This window comes from Haliotis rubra, unplaced genomic scaffold (genome assembly GCF_003918875.1).
Source record: "Haliotis rubra isolate DU_JTF1 unplaced genomic scaffold, ASM391887v1 Scf1404, whole genome shotgun sequence".
Taxonomy (NCBI): Eukaryota; Metazoa; Mollusca; class Gastropoda; order Lepetellida; family Haliotidae; genus Haliotis; species Haliotis rubra.
Window position 1 is genome coordinate 142788 of NW_025765342.1, and position 16853 is coordinate 159640.

Here is a 16853-nt window from a genome sequence, read left to right on the forward strand (position 1 = left end):
AACAGTGAGAGTCAATAAATGGGAAAAATTTGCTCTTGTGATGATAGACTTTCTCAAAAGTAAGCAAGTAGTCACACTATCAATCACTGTGTGCGATCTCAACTGTGTATTGGTTGGTGACACCTCAAAACTGTCTATCAGCTTGGTTCATGATCCTGAAAACAGAGGGGAAGAGGGTTCTAAGAAGAGACAGCTAGACAATGTGGCTGTTAATTGTTGAAGTGGGGACAGGTCATGAGACAGTGGTTGCAGTTTGTGGTATGTTAACACACTGGTATTCACAGCTTCAGCACTTCGAGGAGCGGTACACGACCCTGCAGACGGACCTGTACTCTAGTCAGGAGAAGCAGAAGCAGTCGCTCCAGGAACTGTCATCGAAGGAGGAAGAGTCAGTTGTCATCAAGGTCGAGCTGGCCAGTCTGCAGGAGAAGTACAAGAACATGGTGGATGAGGTGGGTGATCCTGGGTGGATGGAAGGTTGGGACACACACTGGATAGAGTCTGGTTGGGGTAGGCCTCGGTGGCCAGTTGCTAGGAGGGTAGGCCCTGCAGAGAAGTACAGAACATGATGAACCGGGGGTCATCCTGGGTGGATGAGAGGGTTGGACACTCCTTTGATAATTTTTGATGGCCAGTCTGAGGAGAAATACAAGAACATGATGGACTAGGAGGGTCCTTAGGACGTGATGGGGTTGTTCACTTCAAGCATGCTGTATGTTGGAATGGTATATTTTGATGGCTTCAGAATATCAGCAAATGTGTTAAAGTAGGTCTCCTCCAAGGATGAGTAATAATAATCCTCTGGAAATGTAGAGTTCATAATGTTACAGATTATGTTACTTTCTGAAGAAACTGTCACCATATGTCAAAAAGTATTCCCAGGGTGACAACCTCGCTCTTCACTCTACATCTTCTGTTTCAGTCCCACAAGCTGAAGAGTGAGCTGCAGCTGATGAAGCAGAACTACCGCAGCGCCAACGAGGAGATCCAGGGTCTGCGTGTGGCCTTGGAGGAGTCGAGGTCCAATGGAGACCGCCTGCATCGGGAGAGTGAGCTGGTGGTGCAGAACGTCAACACCTGGGTGCAGGAGCAGAAGTGAGTGTCATGCAGCTTGATCAAAGACGTCATGTTGCCATGCGCAGAAAGCAGACTCTTGTTATTCCTTCAGTCCAAAAACTGCTTGTTTCTCATTCATCCTTTCAGAACAGGGAACTCTTTCTAAAACATTCAACTCAATATTCCTGAAAGTTCTTTCTAGATCAGGGCCCTATTCCTGTCTCAGCACTGAAACACTTGTAACTCCCTCACTTTTGAAAATGGTGGACAGCAGTTGTAGTGTTAGTACTGCTTTGTGTAATGGTGAGAACGGGGTTTCAACTACCCCTGTAGTCCTTGATAAATGAAGGTGACAAATGTGACTTCAACATCTGTAAAGGCAGGGTTGTGTTAATACACAAGGGCCCTGTTTCACTAAGCGATCAGGACTGTATGTTAATATATTCACAGTATGATAATCACAACTTTGTGAAACAGGGCCAGGATGTTGAGGGGAGTTCAGCATGTGTTTATGAGCATCATGGTTGGTTCAGTTTATTCACCTTGTTTTAAAAGAATGAGCGTTGTTGCAGTTTGAAGATGATGTTCATGTTTGATTTTGTTTGTCAGTCCCTGACTGAGGGCAAGGTCAGTTGTACTATGTACATATTTTATATTTGCCACATTAGACTTCTGTTTGTGATTCTGGTTTCGAAAACATTTATTTGTGTGGTGTTTGCTTGAAATGTTTTGTTGATTTCTTGGTATGTGTTTGTGTGAAACTTCAACCATGCTTATTTGACTTTGATAGGAGCATTTCTGCTAAACAGCCTTACTTGAGCAGTGAAACCTTTTTTATCATATTCAAGAAGTGTTAAGTCGAAATTCTAAATCGCGTTTTGATGACATTGACTGGTCCTGTAATTGATCTGTCTGTGGGGCTCCTGAATCAGACAACACCCATATGCATGTGTACTCCCCATGTACCTCCCCTGTCTCCATATATTGGGTATGTCCCAAGTACCTGTGCTTCATGCAGAATGTCCCAGTTTCCCATGTATCACCGCAGGGACACAAGGACAGAGCAGGCCCCAGTGGTGTTCTGTATAAGTAGCTCCTTGTAATACTGAATCCCGAGTAAAGGTCGCTGGTTAAAGTTCCACACACACACTAACTAGGCATGCCTTGTGTTCACCTATTGTGCAGGTCTGTTTGTTTGTTGACTCACCTGCGTTGTGTTGCAGAGCTGCCAATGAGAAACTGGGCAACAAGATTAGGTAACTCTCGCTACCCTTCTCATCACGAACTTGTTCACCTTGCTTCCTTCACTGTCTCTCATACAAGCTGTCTCGATGTCTGTCACTCTGCTAGTGCTACCTAGTTTATGTGGAGAGAGACCAAACATGTTTAACCGCCATATTCCAACTGTCTGAATCAATGGGTGTATGGATAAAAGGGTGTATTTCAATATCAGTATTTCTGAAAAAAAATGGACCAAAACTAACAATCACTACAATGAAGAAAGTCATTACTGGGAGAATTATGAATGTAGAACTAAGATTTACTTATTGATGGAAATGGCATGAATATGTTGAACATGGATTCTCTTGAAGTCCCTAAGTAATGTTGTCATCTCGGTCCATCTCTGTAACTACTGTTTCACACTTCTCATCATCATCACACTATTGTCACACCATCATCACACTATTGTCACACTATCATCACACTATTGTCACACCATCATCACACTATTGTCACACCATCATCACACTATTGTCACACTACCACATCACACAATTGTCTCACTATTGTCACACTATTGTCACACATCACACCATTGTCACACCATCATCACACTGTTGTCACACCACCACATCACACAATTGTCATCACACCATTGTCACACCACAACATCACACTATTGTCACACATCACAATATTGTCACACCACAGCATCATGCCATCATCACATGATTGTCACACCACGTCACACAATTGTCACACCACCACATCACACTATTGTCACACCACAACACACAATTGTCACATCACAATTATCACACAATTGTCACACCACCACATCACACAATTGTCACACCACCACATCACACAATTGTCACACCATTATCACACAATTGTCACACCACCACATCACAATTGTCACACCACCTCACACAATTGTCACACCACATCACACAATTGTCACACCATCATCACACAATTGTCACACCATCATACACCCTCACCCATGTATCATGTTCTAATCACACTGTTGTCTCACTACCATGTCACATCCATTACACATGGTCACCCAACTCATACTGTTGTCACACCCATCACACATGGTCACTCAACTCATACTGTTGTCACACCCATTACACATGGTCACCCAACTCATACTGTTGTCACACCCATCACGCATGGTCACCCAACTCATACTGTTGTCACACCCATCACACATGGTCACCCAACTCATACTGTTGTCACATCCATCACACATGGTCACCCAACTCATACTGTTGTCACACCCATCACACATCCTAACACCCTCACACTACTGCATCACACCATCTTCACTCAACTGTCATTCAGGTTACAGCAACACCGTCACAGTCAGCTTCAGGAGATGGTGATGTTGCTGTTGCTCAGTTGCAGACATTACTGCACACATAATGCTTGTTTCTACTTTCTCTGTATACTGTCATTTGTTTACCCTCTACCATTTGATCAGCCTGAGCCAACAGCTCTTATGCTTGTATGAAAACTTTGAGTTTCTAAAGTTGTAAATGACTGCTTTATGTCAAACGTGATAGTAACCTGAGAGTATACACCAGTACTCATCTATTGTTTTCTGAAAATATATAGAATCCCAGTTGTAGGAATGCATTATGTTCAAAATAAACTCTGTGTAAGCATGTATGTACCAGGCTAGATGTCAGTACATCAGTGACCCCGTGAGGAGGAGAATTGTTCCCTAGCAACTAATGCTGGATGTAAGAAGCAACTAAATTGATGACATGGTCAGGATCCGTAATTTTGTTGATTGCGCGTCATCATACTAATGTTGCTCTTTATATCAATCACTGGATTGTCTGGCTGATTAACTGACGAGTTGCTGCCACATAGCTTGAATATCACTGAGTGCCTTGTTAAACTACAAACAAAGTATTATGTTGGTGTGTGACAGTGCTTCATGATGTGGTGTGTTTACAGGGAGCAGAGTAAAGCCATCATGAACCTGACGGCCGAGAAGGAGTAAGTACCTCCATCACCTCATTACTTAGCGTCCCTAGACCTCAGATAATCTTATCGTCACCTTATGTGCAGCTGTGAAACAACTGTGTGTAAATGGACCAAAATGTGAATGTGGTGATTGGTCTCACAGTTGGTTCCAAGGTGAATCATGATGTTGGTGTAATTTGCGAGACACATTTTCTGTTCCTCGACCTTCCGTTCACGAATGTTTCTGAGGAAGCAATCATTTGATTGAGTGCCGAGGGGGGCTGGTTCTTTTGTGAATTTGTAAAGCCCTTTCTTTCTGTAATTTTGCACATTGTTAATGTTCTAGGAAGAATGATATGGTCCCTTATTATAGCAGAATATGTTGAGTGGTATGTATGTTTATATAATTGATATAAAATGATTGAGTGCCTGTTGCTTGTGCCCTCTGTATCATGTCGTACATTCTGTATCATATGATGCCCTCTGTATCATGTCGTACCTTCTGTATCGTATGATGCCCTCTGTATCATGTTGTACCTTCTGTATCATATGATGCCCTCTGTATCATGTCGTACCTTCTGTATCATGTTGTACCTTCTGTATCATATGATGTCCACTGTATCATGTCGTACCTTCTGTATCATATGATGCCCTCTGTATCATGTCGTACCTTCTGTATCATATGATGCCCTCTGTATCATGTCATACCTTCTGTATCATATGATGCCCTCTGTATTATGTCGTACCTTCTGTATCGTATGATGCCCTCTGTATCATGTCGTACCTTCTGTATCAAATGATGCCCTCTGTATCATGTCCTACCCTCTGTATCGTATGAGGCCCTCTGTATCATGTCCTACCCTCTGTATCATATGAAGCCCACTGTATCATGTCGTACCTTCTGTGTTACAGGCAGCTGCTGGAACAGGTACAGAAGTACCAGAAGCAAAACAACAAGATCCGGATAGAACTGGAAGAGAGGAGGGCAGAGGGAGACAAGTTCAAGGTCAGTCATGTGATCACAGATAAAGGAGATAAACTTAATGGCTGTACAGTTTAGATGTAGCTGTAGCATTTGGAATCAGGCAGTACTACAGGCCTAATACTCACCACTGCATGCTATTGTTAACTAATTCAAGGGATATGCACAAGTTTGTACACACTCAGTCTCACTCAGACAGATGCATGGTGAGCATTTGGAGAATTTTACTTGAGCTTTCCAACATAATGTGTATTTTGCACTCAGACAGGAAGATCCAAATGTATTCATACTCTCTGGGTATCATTTATGCAGTTGATGCAGCCATGTTAATATTAACAAACGTGTTGAAAAGATGTGACACATATTTCTCACTTGTGGCCCAGGCAAACTGAGAGAAACCTGTAGGTGGTTTATTATATACCTTTATTGTCCACCTAGAAGAGTACCTGGTGGTTGTACCCTCCATTGGAAATGAAGACCTCATTACTCTTAACTTCAATGCCTTCCCCACCCTGGTTTCACTTGTGAGAAGGGGGTGGTGGGGTAGCCTAATGGTTAAAGCATTCGCTCGTCACGCTGAAAACCTGGGTTCGAATCCCCACATGGGTACAATGTGTGAAGCCCAGTTCTGGTGTCCCCTGCCGTGATGTTGCTGGAATATTGCTAAAAGCGGCATAGAACCAAACTCAGTCAGTCAGTCATTGTGAGAAGGCTGTGATCACATGTGATACCCCCACCAGACAGCCCATGTGACCCTGACCTTTGTAACCTCTCTCTGCTGCAGGCTCTCCAGAGTCACTCCACTCACCAGCAGGTGCTCCTCAACCAGCTCAAGTCACGCCTTGAGGAACACGAGTGAGTATAAGCAGTTGTCATGAAGCAGTACCAAACAGTTGTCATTTGTCAAGCCAATGTGAAATAGTGAACAGTATCAAGCATTATTCACACCAACTGTATTTATGTTTATGAAGCTGTCATTATGATGCATGTGCCAAATCATTAGGACAAATCATTAGAAGCTGTCATTATGATGCATTTGCCAAATCATTAGTACAAACGTTTGTGAGGACCAAACCTTTCTGAGCCATCAGTTGCAAATGTTTGTCACAGCCAGTGTCCTATTTATAGAAAATAGTGGAAAAACACTTCTGTAACAAAAGGAGGTTACAATCACACCTCGTGAGTGTGGACCTCCTGACCGAGTGGATAGAATAGAGATATGACATTATTTCTTTGTTTTACAGAATCGAACAAGATCAAGAACTCAAATCTAAAGTATACACAATAGAAGACCTCCATGCAAGATTAAAATCAAATATAGAAAACATTCAACAGCTTAATCAACAGGTAGGTGGCACCAGGAACAAGACATGAGTACCAGTCTGGCAAGGTGTTGATAAACAATGAGTTGTATCCCTCAGGCATGATAGAAGCATTGGTTCAGAGTCCAGGTATTGCCTGAGTATGTTTCTTAGTTTTGTCAGCGCCATACTTGCGCTTATATGTTGCACTGAAGTGGTAAACATCACTTCAGGCTTTCCTCACACATAAAGCTGACACCCTGTGATATAACTGAAACACTGTTGGGGACTCCAGGTTAGAAGCTATGCTGGCTGTAAGAGGTATCTAGTTGAATCAGTTGGTCAAGCTTGGTGACTATATTATTGCGTGTTACCTGAACCCAGCAGCATGGATTATTTTACACAATATCCATCACTGGATTGCCTGGTCCCGATTTGATAATTACAGACCACTGTCACAATGCTGGAATATTGCTTGGATCTAAGTTGCACAATATACAAGCAAACTGTTGAGATCTCTCCCTCCTTGCCTACAGTTAAGTGCGGTCCAGAAGGAGAATGTGCGACTACGTGGTGAGCTGGACCGCGAGGTGGCGACGAGGCAGACGTTGGAGCTGCAGGTAGAGAGCAAGGAGCAGATGCTGACCAGCATCAAGTCCCACAACGACACCAAGATGCACCAGCGGATAATGGGGGATCACGGACTGCTGCAACGTGCTGGCAGCCCTGAAAAGGCTGTGAGTACCTTATAGGGTGCACCTGTAGTCCTCAAATACTGGAGGTCGGGGTAGAACAGAGGTACAGATAAGCTGCGGATCTGCGTAAATTACGCAGATATTTATATGAAAACTCAATCCTTATTATGTCAAATGCGTACAAGTACACATGGATTTTTGTAAATACTTAATAAATTTGATCTTACATGCGTACACACAAAAATGTCAAATCTTAGCGTGCGTACTGGTGCATAGATAAAATAACGGAGGTAAATTGAGAGGTTCTATTTCAACACTTGAACTTGGCAACTTGCAACTTCTTATTGTATCTCATATTAAAGATCCAATATAAATACCATTTAAACTTTATTATGTCTTAAAAATTAATGGAAAATGGCAAAATACCCAATTGAGTTTGAGTGAGGTGGGTACAATTGATGTGGTTACTCAAAGGAAAATGAGGATACCCAATTGAGATGAACACAAGCGAGGACATAACTCAATGACCCCAAAAGTTATCTGTAGCTCTGGTAGCAGTAGCTTTATTTGGTATTCTTGCTATTTATACCTGTGTCAAGCCACCAAAGGATGTAGTTGGAGATATGTGTGCTTACTCTGATCAAATGAACTGAAAAGCAATACCTTTATGAATACAGAATATTTAGATATCACAGAACCCTGCTGGCAAATAATATCCTGAATTGGTTAAAGGACAGGCCACTTGTTATAATGGTAGTGGAGGAGTGCGACTGATGTGACACTGAAGTGACACTGATGTGACATTGATGTGACTCTGATGTGACAAAGAAAAAAGTTACATGTATTTGGAAGAAGAGAGAGCATGAAACAATATTAGATAAAATGGGGATTTCGGGGCCACACAGCTTAGGCTAATATTGTTTCATGCTCTCGCTCCTCTTCCAAATACATGTAACTTTTTTCTCTGTCACATCAGAGTCACATGAGTGTCACATAAATGTCACATCAGTGTCACATCAATGTTGACCTTCTGTTAGGCCCAGCAGTGTTTGTAGATCCAGGGTCTGGGTGAATGTAGTAGCTATGTATTTCAGGAGAGACTCGATACCGGAAGCCATGTGTCCCCAGCAGAACGGGACTGGGAGGACAGACAGGTAGTGAGGGAGTGGTTGCTATGGTAACTCTGCTGGAGGAACACCCTAACCTTACTGAACGCTGTCAGACTCTCTTATCACTGATTAACCTACAACCAGAGCTTGTCATTGAAACTCATTGTGTGCTCTTTCATTAATACTTCATATACGAGGGATAGATGATGGCTGAGGGTACCACTCTGTTAAAAAGACTTACATGACAGTTGTACCATTCTAAACCATTCCTGTTAACGTAGCCATGCCTTAGTAGGGAGTTTAGATATCTGATTGAACCATCAACCATACATTATCTCATTTAGACTTGAATCATTTCACGGTGCCCTGATATGACTGTCACATGTGAATGGTGTTGATATATATCCTGGCTAGTTGCTATGGTAACCACGCACGGTAGATATCTACTCCACTTGCAGCCATTCCTTGTTTGAACTGTATTGAATCTCCCTCTGCTGTGACCATAGTTTTGCTGACTCAGCACATTCTACCATTGCAGACCCAGGCAGCACTGAGTCGTGCTGCCAGCGAGATGGGGGCAGACCCCCACAGTTTGGACAAGGCCTACTGGATACAGAGAGTGGGGGAGGTACGTCCGACTCCCAGCGTTCTCATCTAGCACTGTCGTACATTAACATCCACTGTAAAGATCATCAGGTCCTAGTCCATTGCAAGATAGCATCATGAGAAGTCAGCTAGTTATTTTAGAGTTAATTTAGAAGAGAAGTTCCATTATGAATGATATTTGCTGTGTAGGTGATTATGGCGTTAAATGTGTCCATGTTTGTTGATCCTGCAAGCTGTCATATTGTAGTAATGGCCTCCCAGGAGTGGTACTGCCTTGCTTCTTGTTTCCCTCAATCCAGTTATTAGATGTATGCTTAAATGTGTGAATTGTAACCAATGCTTCATATTTATAAATATCTATAGGCATTTTGTTTAGTTTCATATTAATTATACACTGGTGTTTTCTGGAGAAATTAAGTATCATTCTTGTAAGAATAACGTTGTGACTCACATGTTTTTTCAACTAGATATTAACATGTTGTTTGATTTGTTTTCTGCACAGAAACATAGTCCATCAGGGAAATAATGTCCTAGGTTAGTGCAATGTCTGTCTGTCCGTCCATGTGTTGTTGTTGGTTGTGTTGTGGTGGCATGGTGTGAATGCTGTCGACTAAATCATCGTTTCTCTATCAGACATCACTAACAGCACCTATCCTGTCACATGTGTCAATATCATGTGTCGACTTTTCCTCAGTCTATGACATTAACTAATCTGAATGTAGCACATCACTAAATCTTTTCCCATGGACATTATGTAATATCTAAAATGTTTTCCGGAATTCAACATTCAGTCGATATGTATGCCTAGGCAAGTAGCAATAGAATGACAAACCTGTGGCTAGCACATCCGCCTTGGTTTATCAGTACAGTGAGAAAAACAGGCCAACATTACACGACTAGGTACTGAAATATGGTTGGCTTTTTAATACTGTTGGAAGTATATCTACAAAACATAAGTCATACACAACATCATTCAATCACAACCGCTAGCTTGTTCAGTGCACACGTTATCATATCTGTACAAAGGCAGCTCGGTGAACAGCCGATTATGATTGGGTGGAACCTGAATATGTCCTTGGGAATCATTTTCTGTAGATTGTAATCTGAACAGATTGATTTCTTACGTACGTTTCAATGGTTTAGTGATTGATCCCAAAGTTCCTACAAAGACGGTATGTATATAAGATTCTCTGTGAGAAGAAATCCCTGTCTTGTTGATTATACTGATTTCAGGGTCTTTTCTTACTCAGCTGTAGCTACCTTAGAAATCTATCATTGGTGTGGTCTGCACTTTCTCCACGAAATTTCACAATTCTGTTTTGTGTCCGGGAAATAGTGTTGCCCACATGTTACAGTGCTCAATCATCAAACCAAAGTGCTGGGTTCAATTCCTGACATGGATACATGGCCTGCAGCTAATTTCCTCCCTCACTCACTCACTCACTCACTCACTCACTCACTCACTCACTCACCATTGTTTGAATGTACCTCATGTACGTTTGATTTTTAAATTGACGATGGTACATTGTATTTCCGTAATACACTTGTTATATGGTCTGGAGAATGAATGGGGGTGTCACCAGTTTTCGAAGGTGGAACTATCTTGCTGTATAGTATAGCCAAATAACACACTTGGCCTTTGCTGATTGCTATGAGCTTGACCTCTTGGGAAGTCCAGCTCAGAATAGGTGTCTAGTAACTGATGCTTGCGTACTAAACTGGTCAGGATGAGATACAATGAGGTGACTGATCCAGGGTGGAACCAGTGAGTTAACTGATCCAGGGTGGAACCTGTCAGTTGACTGATCCAGGCTGGAACCAGTGAGTTGACTGATCCAGGGTGGAACCTGTGAGTTAATGGATCCAGGGTGGAACCTGTGAGTTGACTGATCCAGGGTGGAACCTGTGAGTTAACTGATCCAGGGTGGAACCTGTGAGTTAACTGATCCAGGGTGGAACCTGTGAGTTGACTGATCCAGGGTGGAACCTGAGTTGACTGATCCAGGGTGGAACCAGTGAGTTGACTGATCCAGGGTGGAACCTGTGAGTTGACCGATCCAGGGTGGAACCTGTGAGTTGACCGATCCATGGTGGAACCTGTGAGTTGACCGATCCAGGGTGGAACCTGTGAGTTGACCAATCCAGGGTGGAACCTGTGAGTTGACCGATCCAGGGTGGAACCTGTGAGTTAACCGATCCAGGGTGGAACCTGTGAGTTAACTGATCCAGGGTGGAACCTGTGAGTTGACTGATCCAGGGTGGAACCTGTGAGTTAACTGATCCAGGGTGGAACCTGTGAGTTAACTGATCCAGGGTGGAACCTCTGAGTTAACTGAGACAAAGCAGATACCATAAGTTTCTGCTGATTTTGGACCAGTAGTGTATGTAACAAAACTAAATTGGGAGAAAACAATTAGTTTGTCAGTAATCACAAACTAGCAGCCTAGCTCAGTCTTGCTATAATGTTAGTGTCTATGACTAACCACCATACTAATATTTCTAGTCTGTTATTTTTAACAGTAACAACAAAGTTAGTTTGTAGACAAGACAGGTTGAAATCAAGTTGTATCACAAGTGCTGCATGAGGTTCTGTAGTCCTGGGGAACTATCTCAGGACTTGCTTGAAGTGTTGGCACTCCTCCTGCTTCTCTGCCCTTTGATGGTGTGGTCTTTGCATGATCAGCTGGTGAATATTGTGGCTTGATGCTTTCTTACAGTCTGTAACCAGTGCATGTCCTTTGTCAATTTCTCAATACATACTCACCTAGCGTTTCAAACAAACATCGGAAATAAAATTTAGAGTATAGATGTAGCATTCTAAACTGTAAGCTGTCATTTGAAAAGTGGAATTAGTTCAGACTGTTAGAGTACTCCTTTGTTCAGACTGTTACTGCACAATATAATATCAGTCTGAAACTTGGTATAACGGAAACAACATTAATCAATTCTCAAGTATATTAAAGAACAGCTTTTACGTGATAGTAGAAACTGTTTGAGTTCCTACTGATATCTGCTGGGCTGAATGGGAGGGTGTATGTTGTAGACAACAATCTTCCTTTGTGATGCTATGATGTTTGTCCTATATTATGTGGGATGGTCAATCAGTGTTCTAACTGATCATGTATAGAGTGAAAATAGACTGACTTGCAGTTCATGTGGAGGTCCAGAAGGTGGGATGTATCTACATCCAATTATGTTGCCAGTCAGAAGGAAGTGTTACGATGACTCTTGTACCTACCATATTTATTGACCTCTGTTGTACTGACTTACTTCTCTTGTACTATTGACCTCTGTTGTACTGACTTACTTCTCTTGTACTGTTGACCTCTGTTGTACTGACTTACTTCTCTTGTACTGTTGACCTCTGTTGTACTGACTTACTTTTCTTGTACTGTTGACCTCTGTTGTACTGACTTACTTCTCTTGTACCTTTTGTTGACTGTTGACCTCTGTTGTACTGACTTACTTCTCTTGTACTGTACTGTTGACCTCTGTTGTACTGACTTACTTCTCTTGTACTGTTGACCTCTGTTGTACTGACTTACTTCTCTTGTACTGTTGTTGACCTCTGTTGTACTGACTTACTTCTCTTGTACTGTTGACCTCTGTTGTACTACTTCTCTTGTACTGTTGACCTCTGTTGTACTGACTTCTCTTGTACTGTTTACCTCTGTTGTACTGACTTACTTCTCTTGTACTGGTTGACCTCTGTTGTACTGACTTACTTCTCTTGTACTGTTGACCTCTGTTGTACTGACTTACTTCTCTTGTACTGTTGACCTCTGTTGTACTGACTTACTTCTCTTGTACTGTTGACCTCTGTTGTACTGACTTACTTCTCTTGTACTGTTGACCTCTGTTGTACTGACTTACTTCTCATGTACTGGTTGACCTCTGTTGTACTGACTTACTTCTCTTGTACTGGTTGACCTCTGTTGTACTGACTTACTTTTCTTGTACTGTTGACCTCTGTTATACTGTTTGACCTCTGTTGTACTGACTGACCTCTTTCATGCTTGCCAACCTGTGTTACAATATTTTACTTTTGTTTCCTTACAGTTGTCCATCCAGCTCCAGGAGAGCAGTGAGTACTGGTCAGATAAAGTCCGTGACCTCACGTGCCAGGTGGAGAAACACAGTCTGACGTGCTCACCCAAACCTAGATAAGCCATCATCAATCTGGTCATCTCACAATGTCCGTCCATCCATCCGTCCCTCAGCTGGCCCGTCCATCAAGCAGAAACAGTGGACCAGTATTGTTTTCAAAGACTTCATGCTCACCTATGTAACTATAGCAACTCATGCCAAGTTGCCATGGTTACCTGCTTACACGATATAATACAGGAGCATATCGTCATATAAATGTATTATTTTCATACAACCCAATGTATATAATATTGTATAGAACACTTTGCTAAGTATTATACTTCAATGAAGGATGTAAGAGATGAATCCTCATTCTATGCACTGGACTGAATCAAGGACTGAAATTTTGAAAGAAAGATTTGGGCCATTTTCTGTCTGTGTATAACCTTCCTATGGCTATGTTCAGTATTGGTTGTATGACTACCCTTACCGTGCACATTGCCGAAGCCATTATCTGTGTCAGTAGAGACCTCTCTAGGTAACTGTAGAAATGTCTATATTTATTTATTTTCATATCCATGTCTGTAGTATGGTTATAACCATATGTCTCATATGAACAAATACATCTTGTGTCATCTTTCGAAGTTTCGACTATTTGGTACAGGTTATGTATTGCTTTATCGAGTGCTCTCAGTCTCATTGATGATGATGGTGCAACACTCTCCAGGTTATTTGTCATCTCTGAATATCGTATATTATTCCTTTATAATGAATACACCGCTGCTAAGAGGACTTGCTTTACTTTGGAGAAGTTATTTAATTTCTTCAAGTGAATCATCATTTCTTGTAGGTCTTGTTAAGGGGAACAGTCAGTAAATCCTCTGGAATGACAGTTATGATAAGTCCAGCAAGAAGAACACCTTCCTCAAACTATTTTCAGATTAAACAATCTCACCAAGACTCACCATTATGTCACATGGAATTATCCTTATGTTTTGTTTTTCTTTTCCAGAAATCTTTTCCTTAGTGGAAGAATGAAAAACTTTTATTGACAGTATTTACATCAGGTAGAATGTTGGCAAGAAGATCATGCTAGAATAGCAAGATGTATGTGTTCATATGAGACTTGAATGTTGTTCTGTTAGAGTATTGTATGCCAGTTGTGTATAGACACTAAGCTGTATATTAATCCATGTTATTTATAGCGGAGGACCCTTCAGTATTGTAGTGCCCAGCAGCAGGCCACGCAGTCTTCTTTCACCAGCTCTTGCTGAAGTGTTCAGTACAGGCTGAAGTGTTCAGTAAAGGCTGAAGCATTCAGAAAGGGATGAAGTGTTCAGTAGGGGCTGAAGTGTTCAGTAAGGGCTGAAGTGTCCAGTAGGGGCTGAAGTGTTCAGTAAGGGCTGAAGTGTCCAGTATTAGCTGAAGTGTTCAGTAAGGGCTGTCAGGAGAGAGGGATGCTGAAGTGTTCAGTTAAGGCTGAAGTGTCCAGTATTAGCTGAAGTGTTCAGTAAGGGCTGTCAGGAGAGAGGGATGCTGAAGTGTTCAGTTAAGGCTGAAGTGTTCAATAATGGCCGAAGTGTTCAGTATGAGCTGAAGTGTTCAGTATTGGCTGAAGTGTTCAGTAGGGGCTGAAGTGTTCAGTAAGGGCTGAAGTGTTCAGTAAGGGCTGAGTCAGGAGAGAGGGCTGCTGCAGCTGCTGGTGTAGGGAACATGACTGGTGCCAGCCACACTACACTGGAGGAGAACTTGATTCACTGCCAGTCAGTAATTTGGAGATGTTACAGTGTAACTCTTGCTTGTAATCAGTTGGCCATGGGAAGAAGTGGTACATTGTTCAACTGGGAGTAGTCAATGTCGCTGCACTTTCCAGTAACAACAGTTATCTCACCTCATCACTTCATAGCAAAGACATTAAAGATGGTATCAAGGTTTGAGCACTACCACAAGTCATGAATGCAGATGCGGTGGTGGGGTAGCCTAGTGGTTAAAGCGTTCACTCATCACGCCGATGGCCTGGGTACAATTCCTGCCATGGGTACAATGTGTGAAGCCTGTTTCTGGTGTCCACTGTGGTGACATTGCTGTAATATTGCTAAAAGCGGCTCTAAACCCAAATCACTCATTCATGAATGCAGCCACCCATTCAAGATATGCATATGGTTCAGTGTTTCCTTGATATGTTTCGACTTGGAGGTGGTAAGTTGAGATAACTGATTGGTGTAATAAGTAAGTATGTGATATAAAAGAGGATCCAGAAATTTCTCGTTTTTACTTGTTTATCTTATGAAGGAAAAGTTTGATTGAAGGTTGGTTTCTGTCAACTTTTGGACAGTTGTCGGCCATTTTAGATCATCTGAGGACAATGAATTTAATGCTGCTTCGTCTGTGATTTGTTAATTTGTTGATCTCCTCGTCACTGTTTACTTTTAATTCCTACAATCATGCTTTAAACCTATCATTCTTTAATCTTTCCTTTTGGAAATGTATTTTTAATTGTGTAATGAATTGTCGGACAAGGAACATTGAAATGAAGATGTTCTCAAGCCAAGATTCTAATGCCTTCTTTGCCACTAGTTGTAGAAGGAATTGGAATTACATGTCGATTTCGTTCTCATCGAAATGCTAATTATTTGTGGTGACGTCCACACCCACATTCCATTGTATGTGATATCAGCCTGGTGTTGTGATGTATTGTACTGCTGAAGGTGCTGGGCTGTTGCACCAGTGTCTGGTAGACTAGTCCTTGTAGCAGACCCTCGACCGTGGCTGGCCGCCCGCCCGCACGCAGCTCATAGCTCATGCATGTATGTACGGATGTTAGGATGTCCGTGCTCTGTCGTGAGTGAATCTGCACTGTGATATTGCCATTACTATGTATACTATACAATAAAAAATTAAATGTTAAAAGTTTTGTTTTATTTGAATGTCCTTTTGAAAAATGAAGGTTGAGTTTGACTAGGTACTGTAGACACCTGAGGGATTCTAAGTGGGATGATATCCTTACATCATTCGTATTATATTGAGGGTAACGCGGGATGGCCCAGTGGATTAAGAGATGGTGACTTTGTGCAGATCTAAAGTTGCATTCCTTATTTCGGAGATCCCAAGCTCTTCACAGCGACAGCCTGTTCATGACCGCTCAATGGTGTCACTGTCCCCAGTCACAACTCCACACTATGATTGGTGTTCATAACCATGCACAGAGTTGAGCTCATACTGACAAACTTTTATGATGCCTGAGTTGGTTACAGACAGACTTCGTGTTCTGGCGAACTGATTCCTTATTCGCAGAGTGTGGGTTGGAATAAGATATGAGTCAAACCTGAATTTTGCTTGGGTCTTTGCTGAATACCGCGTTCTTGCACATAGCATCATGTCAATTTAGTGGAAACTTGTAGGAGAAATGTACTGGTATTTGAAGAAACTCTGTCATACTTTACAACAAAAATGTCTTGTGGACATCTTTAACATTTAGCCTTATGTCGGAGACAATTACCCCCTGAGGATAGTTTTGGACGTTAACGTCCCCCGTCTGTGTGTAGGTCGACCTGTGCATGGTTTCTCAAATGTTAAATGAATCACTTCCGGTTGCATCACAAATCAAACTGACAACCCACGATGTAACCCAAACACTATTCAAAGTGTTTGAACTAACTCACGCACTCTGATTATACGATATTATTGATTGCACATTATATTTACAGTCACACTTCCTCATCCCATCAACTCTCCCATCATTCGGTCACCGACGTGCCTCACGATGAGCTGACTGACGTGTAAGTGACGGTGGGATATTACTGAACTGCTCTAAGCG

The 16853-nt window shown here is 42.0% G+C and overlaps 1 protein-coding gene across 10 annotated transcripts in view; it reads left to right on the forward strand.

Annotated features, from left to right (window-relative positions):
* Positions 1-15946, forward strand: part of LOC124268929 (COP1-interactive protein 1-like) — a 124409-nt gene extending 108463 nt beyond the window's left edge. For 9 of the 10 annotated variants that reach the window (XM_046703948.1, XM_046703950.1, XM_046703953.1 and 6 more), the window contains 10 exons: positions 285-452; positions 923-1095; positions 2280-2312; positions 4249-4290; positions 5170-5263; positions 6024-6094; positions 6484-6586; positions 7077-7277; positions 8883-8972; positions 13010-15946. In XM_046703948.1, the coding sequence (XP_046559904.1) occupies positions 285-452; positions 923-1095; positions 2280-2312; positions 4249-4290; positions 5170-5263; positions 6024-6094; positions 6484-6586; positions 7077-7277; positions 8883-8972; positions 13010-13117 (1083 nt within the window). In that variant the 3' untranslated portion in view covers positions 13118-15946. Of the gene's footprint in view, positions 1-284; positions 453-922; positions 1096-2279; positions 2313-4248; positions 4291-5169; positions 5264-6023; positions 6095-6483; positions 6587-7076; positions 7278-8882; positions 8973-9452; positions 9485-13009 lie in introns of all 10 variants that reach the window. The other variant, XM_046703954.1, reaches the window with a different exon arrangement.
* Positions 15947-16853: the final 907 nt, after the last annotated feature.